Source organism: Hippocampus zosterae, chromosome 1 (genome assembly GCF_025434085.1).
Source record: "Hippocampus zosterae strain Florida chromosome 1, ASM2543408v3, whole genome shotgun sequence".
Lineage (NCBI taxonomy): Eukaryota > Metazoa > Chordata > Actinopteri > Syngnathiformes > Syngnathidae > Hippocampus > Hippocampus zosterae.
In genome coordinates this window covers 33,067,162-33,081,045 of record NC_067451.1, presented here as the reverse complement: position 1 = coordinate 33,081,045, position 13,884 = coordinate 33,067,162, and the positions used below count along the sequence as shown (strand labels likewise).

The following is a 13,884-nucleotide window of genomic DNA, read 5'->3' as shown; positions in this document are numbered from 1 at the left end:
AAGCGAACACGGCGATAGTTTGACTAAATTGGGCCATGTTTATGTTACGATGCAGCCAATGTGGAATGCCGGCCAGGGATGCGTTGCTTTCTTTCAGTTGACACGATTGTTCACTGCATGCTTAGCGACAGGAATGTTTCTCCAGTCACAAACACCCCCCCCCCACACACACACACACATTTTATTTTTTCTGTGATGCGACGAACAAGAAAAGTTTCTCTTTTTTTTCTTTTTAAAGCATAGCGACAATAATTTGTTTTCTTTTAAGGCAATAGTGACGTTAGTGTCTTCTTTTTGGAAAAGTCTGACAATTTTTTTTTGTAAAGCATAACAGTTGTTTTTAGCTTTCAACAAAAGTGCAATGTTAGTAGTTTGTTTTTTTAGGTTAAGTGCAATAACAGTATTATGTCATACCAACAAGCCATCATTTAGCATCTCTTTGACTAGCAAATGCACACTTCATAGTTAACTTAGTTTTACTTTATTTTGTTTTTATGTAGGTCGATTACACATTTAAAATGCTAAAATTGTAGTTGGAACAAAGTGGTAGAAATAAAATACTCCTCTAAAAATGAACATTTTATGATTTGTGATTATTTTAAGAAATCCATATTTGAAATTGAAGAGAAAGTTGTCTATTTTGGACTAAAGTAGCCATTTTGGACTTGTATTTTTATGAACGCCTACTTGCGAACGTGCCCAAATGAGCGCAAATAGAAAGTAGGTATCTTAGACAGACAAATCTTAACGACCCATGACCGAAATTGAACAGTGAGTCAGCCATTTTGGTTAAGCGCAACCATTTTGAGAGAATTCCAAAGCTTGTATTTTTCAGAGCTTCAACTACGGGATTCGGCCAAATCCCTTCCAATCATTGATCCAACGAAAAATGGCCAGGCTTAGATAACTGTACTAAATTTAACAATGTTATTTCTTTTTCCATACTCAGGCAGCTCTTCCACCCCGCCTCTCCAAAAAAACAAAAACACAAAAAACAAGTAAAAGCGTCAACAAGCGACGTCTGTTTGTGTTTGCTTTCGATTGAAAAGATGGTGAGAAGTTTGACACCATGGCTACATCGGACGCCGAGGCAAAAATATTCCAAGGTAAAAAAAGTTTGTTTGACGCACATGGGGGAGCCTCGGAGTGACAAGGCTGTTGTCTGACTTTTGAGTGCTTGACATCATCTACAAAAAGAAGTCTATCGAGTACCCGGTAATGTTTGTTTGGAAGCAATTTGAATGTACTGCAGCGATTTTTTCTCTCTATTCCGTGGGAGGTTTGAAGAGGAAAAAAATGGCGCCAGCTGAGGTCTCCATCAACACAGGCCTCTGCAGCAGCACACCTTAAATCTTCATTCGGGACAGTCAGGTTCACGTCGCCTACAGTAAGGGAGCAAAATGATGTTTTTCGTGTGTGTGTGCGTGTGTGTGTAAACGGGTGCATAGTATTATTGAATCTGAAATCTCAATACATGTCAAAGTACAGCCCTTAAAAACTAATTGTTATTAATATTTTCTAAAAGTATATAGGAATCAAATGAACTGCATGATGATGATGAAAGAAAAAGTCAAATGCCCATCCATCCCTTGATTATGAGTTTTTGTTCATTCCAGGTAGCTGCAGGTAAAACGAAAACAACTCTAGGACTTTTTAAAGTCACTTTACTGAGGATAATGCAAAAATATAATTTTAAGAAATGTGTGCAACGTTTTTGATATGTCAACTGCCATTTAATGGTCTATTTTCTTTTAAGGGTGGATTTGATGATTAAACTAAAAAAATAATCTAGTTTAAGACATATTGATCTCTTCACACTGTGAATTATTTCACTAACATACTCAAAAGAGTTTTAAAAGGGTTTGATTATTACTTGTGGGTGCTGCTCCATTACCACGTCAAATTACACTGGCAAAATACCCAAGAAGCAAGTAATACAAGCAATGGCTGCACGCTAGTATATTTGCAAAGGGTGACACTGAAGAGGTTAAAAGGCGGATCAGAAGATAGTAATCTCAAGGAGAAAAAAAGTGTCAGGTCAGCCTCTCATCTACGAGAGCACTGTAATCTGTGGACGGTAAATCCTGCAGGGTTCGGGCTTTTTCGCTGCATAGACACTTTCTCATAAACTTCGGATTGTGTATAAGTGTGTCTCAATGTGTGTGTGTGTGTGTGTGTGTGTGTGTGTGTGTGTGTGTGTGTGTGTGTGTGTGTGTGTGTGTGTGTGTGTGTGTGTGTGTGTGTGTGTGTGTGTGTATGAAAATGAGCACTTTACCAACAACTACCCTTCTGTCTCTATCTCAATGATACAGATACAGATTTTTTTACATGTTGTCAAGAACATTATGGCGTGATGGCTATTCCAGCGTATTATTTACAGTAAGAGGATAAAAAGATTTACACATTCTGTTCAAATGCACGACACAATCATTACTCTCTATTAATTGCTGAGAAATTTTTGCATTAGTATTTGTTCATGGAATGTATTTATTGCAACAACCTATTCATGGCACACGCACTTGCAGCTTGAATCACAGATGATGAGATTTCAGTGTGCCATCAACAAAAGCATCTATCGGTACAAAAGGACCGGGATGTCAAACTCCAGTCCTCGATGGCTGTTTTCCAACTCTCCTGAATGCAATACACCCGAATCAAATGATCAAGATTGCTACCAGGCTCCCGCAGAGCTATCATTTGAATCATGTGTGATCCAGCAGGGAGATATTGAAAACATTTAGGAAAGCAGCTCTTGAGTATCAGTTGAGATCCTTGCATTAAAATAAACTAATACAACCAAAACTAAATCTTGACAAACATTCATTGATAAATCTAATAACTAAAAATAAACAGATAAAAATGAATGCATTCAACACATTTTTAAAAAATCATGCAGAAAATAGATAACACTTGTTCAGGTATAGTAAGAATAGATAGAATGGAATTATTTTTTTAATTTACCTAGCATAATACAAACAATAATTTAAAATAGATTCCGGCTCCGGCCTTCCTGTGTGAAGTTTGCATGTTCTCCCCGTGCCTGCATGGGTTTTTTCCGGGTACTACGGTTTAGAGTCTAAATTGTCCCAAGGTGTGAGTGTGAGCGCGGGTGGGTGTTCGTCTGTGTGTGTAATATGATCGGCTAGCAACCGGTTCAGGGTGTCCCCCACACCTACGACCTGAAGACAACTGGGATGGGCTCCAGAACACCCACAACCTTTGTGAGGATAAGCGGATTAGAAAATGGATGGGTGGATGACTCGAAATCATACACAGTCGCAAACTAAAACAATCAAAATAGAAATAACGCACCATCTATATTTCGTTGCTGCTTTTGCATAGAGAATAAACGAAAAAAGTTGCACTTTCCTTTCCCTTTTTAAACCCGAAGGCACTGCAACACACACATTTCAACACAAAACAAAAGAGTCTGCTTTTAGGTCGTCACTGATACTCAGCCAGACAGGCGGATGCATGTAACCATTTTTAAACTTGTGCTTATTAAATCATGTCTGGCCGCAAATGGTTCGCACGTCAAAATGAGGTTCAGAGAACACTAAATACATCTCCATAAAAGGTGTCATATCAGTATCCCTTTCAAAAAAACATCACAGCATCTTAGTCCAATTTGTACTTACTAGTAGAGTACTTCGTTGGCTTCATGTCTCTCATAGCGCACCGTCTCGCACATGATCCTGCAGAATGCCAAAACATGATTTCAAAATTTACTATTCAGGGTTTTTCCAGCGTTTAAAGCAACAGACCGGTAGACATGGATGCTTCCACCTATTTTGGGGTTTCCGCCAGCTCTACGTGGTTGTGAAAATACAGTAAATCACGAACATCGCCATATTCTTTTCTTTGGTTTTTACATCTTTCCAATTTTTCTCAAAAACTGGCAAATCTTCTGGCTCAAACATGCTAGAAAAGATTCTTAAGATACATTTCCAAATCAATGCATATGTTTTTATTTATTTTATGAAAGCATCATCCATCCACATTTCTCAAACAATTTAAACCATAACATTTTGATTCTCAAGTTACTATTTGCTGTATGTTAGCATACCTACCATTATAGCATGTTGATGTCTGAGCAATTTTTATTAGAAGACATACAGGAAAAGATGTAATACCTTCATCCATCAAACTTGATTGCATTTCTACTTTTCTTTGTACGAGGACTGGGCAATACCGCTTTAAAATGAAGTCTTCCACATTGACATGCAATTTTGACAGAAATGTCATTCCTTAGTTCTGACCATATTTAATTAAAAGCAATTCTTACATAATAACACTGATTCATTCCAACTAGTGTTTCTCTGAGATAATGAATTCCCGGATGTAGGAATCCAAAGGCAACCCCCCTGCCCCGCCTACCACGTGACCCAAGAATGTCATCCGCATCAGGATCCCACCCAAGAAAGGACTGTGAAACAGCATAGTCTGTGCTGTAACCTACAGGCAGCACATCAAAACACAGCTGAGGGGCATGCAGACGCCCGCGTGTGGGGAAATAAAACCGCACTCAAAAATAAGATCCTTCACACAAGTCTCTGGTTTGTGTGGTGTCTGACTGGAAAGTGAGTGCTGGGAAGGGTCACTCACGGCGTGGAATGTTCCAGCTCACAGGTCATGTACTTTACATTGTTCCCTTCATGGGATAATCCACATGTATGCACAAACACGAGGGATGCTGGAAACGCACTGGATAAGGGGAAAGTCACGTTTACTCCCCACAAGGATATGTTATCTTTTAAAGTATATTTCCCCACTTTATTTCATGATTTGTCTGGTCCTGCAATTCAAACGCAGGTACAACTTGCAAATATTAAAAATTGAGCTCAGACTCGCATCCCAAAAACCCCGTTCCCTGGTCGAGCCAAGTCAGTGAACGAGCACAATTCAAAACTTCCGCTTCCGCGTATGGAATGGCTTTTGTTTTAACTGGTGAGAATGATTTCTCGAGAGCTTAATCATATCGGCTATTAGAGAAGCTAACATTGATCAAATCAATGATCATAAAATATTAATTCAGATAATATTTATTGTGTGAATCTCAAATCTGAATTAAGTTCACACTTGCTCGTGCAAAATTGGGCAAACAAAATAGAATACATCAGATATTTTAAATGAAAACACTGTACAAAAGGCTTTTGGTTTAGTTTTCTATCATCTGTGGTAGATCAATTAGCCTTTCCCAATTCCGGAAAGTAATAGTAATAGTAATGAAAAGATAAGTGAATTCTATCAGATGTCAAATGTCAAAATTAGCAGTCAGCACTCAAATTAACAAAGAACGTTGCTGATCGATCGGATTGGACAATTTATGCAACGACAGTAGTTGTCTTCTATGACCAGTAACTCCTCAATAGTGTTAGATCAGAGTGAGCCTTGTCCCAGAAAAACTGGTATTTCAACAATATTTGGTTAAAATATAACATTTATCAGATTTGCAAAACATAATGGCATTATCAAGCATCGGTACTCACATCCAAGCACTTAAAACTCAAATAAGTGGAATCAGTGATACCGCACTCCAATACAACTTTTCCTCTTACAGCTAAAATACATCTAGAATGGTGCTGACTTTGAATGAGGGAAAATGCAATGCCCACCTGAGTTGATGCTCCCGCAGGTTGGACAAGGCCTCCATGCCATGGAGGTAGGAGTAGACGATCTCCAGGTCCTAAGAAAAACACAGAAAATTCCCATTTAAACCCGACCTGCCGGCATGTGAAGATGCCACCTAAACGTGAAAATAAAGCTTTTAAGATGAGGGGGTGAGGGTTGGGTTCATTTGCGTTCCAAGATTTCCATGACCAAGCACTTCTCCAGCACCCCAATGTGGACAAAAGCACATTGAGACATAAACCAAACCAAAAAGCCGCTGACTCATAGATACATTTACAAGTGAATAAACTGTATATTAACTCACAATTCAATGTCTTTATAAAGTGAACCAGTGAGTTCTGGGACCGGATCCAAAGGAGGCGAAACACTCCACTGTGTGTTGAAACACATTGGGCCACTGACCGAGTGTGTGCGTACGAGTGTCAATGGTTGTAGTTATTGGGATGTACAGCTATTGATGACTGTACTTTTAGAATTAACCATTCTACGAATTGCCCCATTGATTAAACATGAGTTAACCGAGCCTGCTTGTTGAGTGACTATCGGTAGTTTTCTTTACCGTTTGTTTAACTCATTCACTCCCAAAGACATATTTATTAGAGCTGTCAAACGATTAAAATATTTAATCTAATTAAAAATGCAACTGTCATAATTAACTCAAATGAACTAAAAAATTAATTGTGATTACTCACACATTTTTTTATCGTTTCTGAATTTCCTTTTACATTTTTTGTCCTATTTTTTCCCCATTTTAATGCTCTCATCAACATGGAATCATGAATCAGTTTTCTATGTGCCAAATGCAAATATTTACTGAAATAACCATTTCGATTTTCAATTTTACATGAACATTTTTCACTTGGTGCAGTTATTCACACATAATCTCTCACACAATATTACTGTCCATCAATAAAGGTGAAAAAAATATTTTGTCACACAACAGCTGCTTTAACAGCTTTTTTTATGAAATCAAAACAGAGCAATATCACATTATAAAGTGCACATCTAAGGTACACTAGTACTCAGCCTATAGTGGATTTAAACCATGGTTGCATCCTTCATTTTTCTCAAGTTTGCTTTCAACACAGCAGTCTGTTTCTGTATGTTTGTTGAAGAATAACGAGACACCGGACACCAGTGTTCATTATGTGCCGCTGTATTCGAAACTGCCGGCCTTACAAACATGCACACGCACTTCTCCCGTGCTGCTGGGGCAAACCATTCTGAAAGGGGGGGGTTCACTCCCCCTAACACAGTCAGGCTATGTTGATTGTGTTGGTCCTTCTTGCGCGGAAGTCTCTCTACGGTTTTGTGTAGACCTCATTTCGAATGACTACACTTGGTACCATGACAACACTGGAGACATTTTACTTTCGCTAGGTCGCTACCACTGTAGCGCACTGTCACTGTCAGACGAAACAGAGAAGCTCCACCCGCTTTATTTATATGGACACGGAACGCTGTAACCTTCCACACAAAATAGTTCCAAACAAGTAACAATCGCGTCAGTGGCATACATTGTATACCTGTATGATACACACAGAGAGAAGAACAGGTAACTTTGGTCTTGTCAGTGGAGCAATCTGGCAACTTTTTAAAAGTAAACTTTCCATTCATAAACTCTAAGTATCCGTTTTAGGGGTCTCACGCTGCCATGACTGGCAAAACAGACATGGGCGTGGACTTCTGCAGCGTGCTTGTTGTTTTGTTTCTGGTGCATTTATAGAGCAACGTAACATCCGCTTGTGACGTGTGCCGCGTTAATCTCGCGAGAAAACATTTAATCCCGTTAAAATTCATTTAAATTAATGCCAATAAAAACGCGCTAAACTGACAGCTCTAATACTTATATGTCTTTTCAGACTTCACACATTCAATCCCATGGACTTAGAAAAAAAAGCTAGGAAAAAAGAAAGCCTAAGACTGAAAGTCTTCAGGTCTGAAAATGGCTGGTACTGAATGAGTTAATAAAGTGATTGAAATGTATTTGACCACTTACTCACAAGTTCGCTATTCACAATTTTTTTTGTTTGTTTATGTTCTTGTGGAATATATCCTCAGCTAGGTGTGGGAAAATTGAGTAATTCACATGTTTGAGATGCCAGCAAAAGCCCTGGCTAAAAGGAAAAGTATTAACTGTGTCAAGGAAGTCTTGAATTGACTAATCTGAGGGGGAAAACATGTCAAAAAGTAAAGTCCTGCGATGAAATCAACATTGTAAGAAATTCCTTCATTCCAGAGCAAATGGCTCGCATACATCACCCACTCCCAACATTCCCACGACTAAGCTGAAACTCATGTCCACAATGTAAACTATATGAGGTTTAGTCAGCTACAGCCATCTGCTGGCAAACAGAGCAACTTCACCCTTGAGAATAACCAGAATGAAAGAGAGTAGGGGTTGAAAGTATTTAACTTACATTTTCTCAACAAATAGTGACTTGATTCAATGGATTTCATGCTAATCCTGCAAGTTAACTATATTTATCACAATATCGGCATACAAAGTGTTGTTTCCGCAATTCTCTGGGTGCTAAAAGATTGCAACATTATTTAAGATTGAACTTTTTTTGTCCACGAATCAATGGATCTCAAAACTGACAAGGGTCCATGACTTGTAGCTTAGGGGTCCACACAACAATATGGAATAAAACTACAGTTTCATATAATTTAAAATATGCACATGACAGACAGCACACCGATAAACTTTGTATTATGCCAAAACCTCTCCCTACCTTAGCTTTGGCCCAATTAAAAAGTCAGATGTAACCGCTAAGCAGCATCACAGACATGTGCTATATTTTATTTTTTAGGGGTACAATGATTAATCAATTGTTCAAATGCTAGGAATTTTAACTTCTCAATAGTAACTACCTGATGCAATCTCCAAGAAAAAGGATTTGGTCATCTTTGAGTTGAATGAAAAATAAAACATTTACTTTGGAAAACAATGATTAACATCTTTGTTTATTTTCGAAAATGTTACGGACCAGACCAGTAACTCAATCATAATTATTGTTTGTGCATTTTCTGCACTGTCCTGTTCAAACAAGGGATGAAAATTGAAACCTTGTTTTTTTTTAACCTGATTCAACAATTGACAATTATGGACAGATTCATCCATTTTTAAAATAATTGTTGTTTACACCCGTTTTCCAAGAATACAGAGCCCACCCATATACAGGAATAAAGTAGTTTAATTAGAAAAACAAAGACGTGCTTTTCAGAGAATGTAGTCCCTTTTTCAAGAATAAAGGGACAATGTCCTCAATAAAAGGCTTATTATTACAAGTATAACATTTTGTTTATGAAATTAACTTGTAACAATGTGATTTTCCTCCCTTGATAGACCTTGACTTTAATTTCTTATTGTTCTGATGATCCAAGAAAAATACAACTATGCGACTTATAAAATCAGTTTTATTTGTCCTTCGATAAGATTAGTGGAATATTACCTATAATAGCGTCCACTAGATGGCAGCATTGCACAGTTACAAGACAATGAACGGGCCTTCACCGGCACGGTACTCATGCAAGCTAAGGGAGAAGAAATATGTCAAACCATCAATTATGGCTTAGCTCTCCAATAGTTTTGAGATTGGTCGTATGGAAGGAAAGTAAAGGAGACCAGATTTTCCATTTCCAGCATTGCCTTTTTTTAATTTTGTTTATCTATCTCAGCTGTCAGAGCGACACAATCGCCGCAAAACCTCTCGTAAATATTTGCCTTTGTGAGGGTGTATGAATGCAGCCAGCATGTGGCCATGTGTAGGAATACTTCATTCAAATTACTACAAAAATACAATCATAAATAAGAACATGTGCTTGTCAAAACAGCGCAGATAGTAGAATGGAAGATCCACATCAATTGTTCACAAAGGTTGGTCAACACCAGCGCTGGCTGGCTGAGAGTTCCATCCAGCCAAGAAGAATGGGAGCTAGCTAATACCTAATGTAGCACACTGCCTATTCACTCAGAGCTCCAACATCTATTCAATAATGATAACGCATTTTTCCACGAGGAATTGGTCAATTCCAGCCAAGAGTTTTCAGAGCAAGAATGTCGTCAGTGACCTAAAACTCGAAAACACAACATCTAATCTCCCTGCCCCCTTGGCTTCCTTTCCCAAACTAATCCTTCCAGGAATACAGGTGGTCCCCACAAGAGGAACGGAACATTCCAGGATGCCGATGCGGATCAAGGCTCAACGCTGACTGAGTGAATGAATCACGCATATAAAGGGGATGCAGTGCTCACCTGTATTGTGGAGTTTTGAGGGATTTTTATTTAGGACCAAGCCATTTATGACCCTTAAAATATCATACACCATAATGGGCCAATGTTTGCTGATTGCTTTTACACTGGTGTCATTATTTATTGCACATAATATACACATCATAAACATATAAACTACTCACAAAATGCTTGGGATATTTGGCTTTCAGGTGAATTTGATGGAAAATGTAAATGGTTCGCGCTACAGTGATAATCTTATCATGAAAGTAGGACATTTAAGGCTGCAGCCAGAATCGAACTCTGCATCTCCTGCACTGTGAGGCGGACGTGCTAACCAGTCGACACCGTGCCGCTCATAGTTAATATATTTGTCATAGATTAAACCTTGGTGGACTTACTAAGGTTACTAACTTCAAAAGTCAGTTAAGTTGGGTAAAAGATACTTTGCCATCGTTGGTGATCAATCGTGAAAAGGCTCATTTTCTCCATTGTGTGTGTTCAAAAAAGAGCCAACCTATCCTCCACAACAGGTGAAAAACTGCCGGTGTTATCTGGGACCACCACGGGGATCTGCGGGCATAGATTACACAAGGTTTCCCATTCACTGTGGCCCCAATGGTCAATCCGCGTATTCATTAAGGCTTAAGGCCGAGTACAGATAGCAAGCAGCGCCTCATGCATCTTTTAGCCAACAGAGACAAGAATCACATCAAGGCTTTCAACGACAATGGAGCCATTGGTCCTGGGGGTTATCATTTGTAATGTACACTTGGATACCGCCAGCCTTAGTAATCAATCCGAGCACAAGACAAGTATCTAAGTTGAATTCAGAAGACCCTGATGCAGACTCTAAATCAAACAATGTTAACAACTAAATGTTCAAGTTTCAATTCAAATAGTCATGCTGTTCTAATTACTAAAAAATGGTTTGCAATTATGTATTAAAATTAGGGCTGTTCCGATCACAAGGCTGTGAAATGAGGAAGCAAAAATCCGAGGAAAGTTAACGGGGCATCTGGAGGGCACATCCCCTCAGTATAAGCCTGGGATGCAGGATTCCAGACACCAAGCAATTTATGACGTAATCTTATATATATATATATATATATTGCGCGTCGTCCCGCACGTGGTCTGTCCTTCCGTCTGTCCCTTTTCAAAACGTACCTACTTCACCGCGCCGCCACTGTGCCGCCACTGTGCCGCCACTGCGCCACTCAGGCAGTGGCTCACTACGATCGCGCGGGCATCTTAGCGAAAAAATGTTGTCTACCCACAAGCATTGCAATGAAATTGTTAGTTATTTAGTAGAGCTAAACATCTCTTTATTTTCGCGATAAGCAATGAAGATGAACAAAAAGTTGAACCAAGCAACAACACTTTTGTGGGCCGAAGGCCCACCTTACCAGCCTTCCGCAGGAACTAGCTGATGAGCCGCCCGGAGGGCGGCGAACCAGCTAGTATGGTATATTCGGAGTATTTCCTGAAAGAAAATAATTGGTCCTAAGTAAATATTTTTAAGTCAACTTACAACCTGCTGCTGTGCCCTCCTTGAAATATCTAATAATTGCACTTTAATTAATCTCTTAATCAAAATACAAGTTCAAAAAATGTAAATCTGATCCAACATCTTAAACTTGAATCAGAATCTAAACAAAATTATTTCATAAATCGTTAGATCTGCCTGGCAATCTGTAATTCAACAACTTTAATTTCACTCGTTTTTTTTTCCTTATATGTGGTCCACCAAACGTGTCCTCCCGCCTGATCTGTACTTGATATCTTGGTGGTATAGCACGCACTAAAGCCTTGCCCGGTTCCTTGATTTTACGAATGTGTTACTCATTCCGGACTTCATGTTCAAGCCAATTTCAATTTTATGGATTTTTGATGGCGTTTTCCTTGTCGATTTCTTTAACATTGTCTTTCTCACCATCTTCCTGTTGCACAATATCCCTTCTTGCGACAGACATTCTATCATATTCTCATAGCAAACCTTGACGACTGGCAGTGTTTTTTTCTTATCGACACGTGTTTCAAAGCGAATACCGAGACAGGAAAGACAGAAGCTGGTGCAAATGCCGTAAAGCGTTTGTTGCAATGTCGTAGAAATAGGAAGTGTGGCAATGTAGTAATTGTAGTTACAGTTTCCCTTGGAGGGCCGTTATGAATTTTGGGAAACCATATAAATATTTAATCCCCCCGCCCACACACACACACATATTACATACAGAGTGCACAACAAATTGATGAATAACTAGTTTTAAAACCAAAGTCAAGAATAATGACTGTTATTGTGGATTACATATCAACATTTTGGTTCAGGCTTTAGCAAGCCTCATGGAACTTGACCTGCTTGATTTGCTTTCGCGGGCCACATAAAATTATGTGACGGGTCAGAGCTAGCCTTGACTTTGACACCTGTGTAATAGAAGATAATTCATTTGTTCCTTCTGTCGCTGTAAGTTGCTGGCGTCGATAGATGGACAAAGATACATCATTTGTTATTAATAAATAATTTTCTCACAAATTAAGTGAAATTTCCGGCAACACACCATTAGAACTCTCCCGGCATACTGGTTGAGAATCACGGCACTCGATCACCTAGTCCCTAATTGTACAGGATGGCATTAAATCCCTGGCTAATAGGGAAGTAAGCTAATATCTGTCAAGGAAGAATGAACTTTGTATGTCAGAGCGCCGCGGAGGTTACAGAGAGTCTTCACTGCATGTGTATTATTGCGCAAAGTGGATTGATGTGAAACATTGATGCCTATGCTACTCATGTTTTGCAGATATCATAAAAACACTTTTGTATTTTGGAGAGGCAATTATCGCATCAAGAGTAACATACGCAGTGTGCTAAATGAAGAAACGTTACATGGAAAATCAGAAGAAGACAGGTGAACAGGCAGACCACCCCGCAGCAAAGCCAACATGTAAAAATTACGGGTAAAAATATGTTAGTTGTGCAGTGTGACAGTTTTGTCAAGTAAAATCTCTTTTGTCTATCCTTTCTTAATCAACGTCACCGGTTACCAGGTTTGAAAACAAAAAGCTACCCGGGGGCAATGTATCCAATCAAGTGCGAAGAGAAATTTGAGAAAGTGGCATTTTTACGAGTGAAACACCTCTGTCTTAAGGCGCTTATGGTGTTGAACCCTGCCGCTTAAAAGGTGTTAAGGGACGCTCTGATTGTGCTAGGTCCGAGGATTTGCTTCATTTGGGGGTGGGTTGCTGGGAAAAGCACAAGTTAATCCCCCGAGCGAGGACGGCCTAGTTAGTGTGACAATTGCTCACTTGTCAACCGTAGAGAGGTAGGGGATTTCATGGTTTTTTATGCCATACCCCTATATGCTCAACTTTTACGAGAATGCGCTAGATAAAAATGTCAAAGGAGTCAAGAGATAATCAAGGTCATCTTTCACAGACTATTTTCCTTCCAATTTGGCATATTAACAATTTGTCAGTTGCGTTACCATGCCATATATTGAGCATAATTGACTGCTTTTTAATATGCCATGTGTTTTATTTCGGAAATGAAGTCAAATGGCCATCCCTAAAACAAGTACAACACAACATCAGCAGAGCATATCAGTGACGTCATCGTTTGATCGTCTTGCACCACTGAACTTTTATAAGATTGTACTCAAACAAAATCTTCGTTCAACCCCAAGTAGTAGCAACTAGGGCTGCAACAAACCATTATTTTGCTCGTCGCCAACGGCAATCGTGATAATCTCACTCATCGGACCGTATGTAAATTGCAGCATCACAACAGCAGGAAGCTGATCTAATATAACTATTACCTGATATAATAAGTTCTTTAAGGTATGTACAAATGACTAATAAAGACAATTAAGATGGGGGTACATTCAACGTTGGTTAAACCTTCAGCTTGTACCAGCATTGCTGACATAAAATTGCAGGTTATACTAGCATGGTCATTTTCTGTCAATGTTTAATGAACTGTAATATGTAACTACGTAGAGTTGCACTAATACTACCGAAGTATAAAA

The 13,884-nt window shown here is 39.0% G+C and overlaps 1 protein-coding gene across 5 annotated transcripts in view; it reads right to left on the bottom strand.

The window, feature by feature from the left end:
* Positions 1 to 13,884, bottom strand: part of rapgef2b (Rap guanine nucleotide exchange factor 2b) — a 122,996-nt gene that overhangs the window by 76,430 nt on the left and 32,682 nt on the right. For all 5 annotated transcript variants that reach the window (XM_052058781.1, XM_052058797.1, XM_052058807.1 and 2 more), the window contains exons 2-3: positions 5,616 to 5,686; positions 3,639 to 3,695 (exon numbers count right to left, since the gene is read on the bottom strand). In XM_052058781.1, coding sequence (XP_051914741.1) covers positions 3,639 to 3,695; positions 5,616 to 5,686 — 128 coding nt within the window. The remainder of the gene's footprint in view (positions 1 to 3,638; positions 3,696 to 5,615; positions 5,687 to 13,884) is intronic.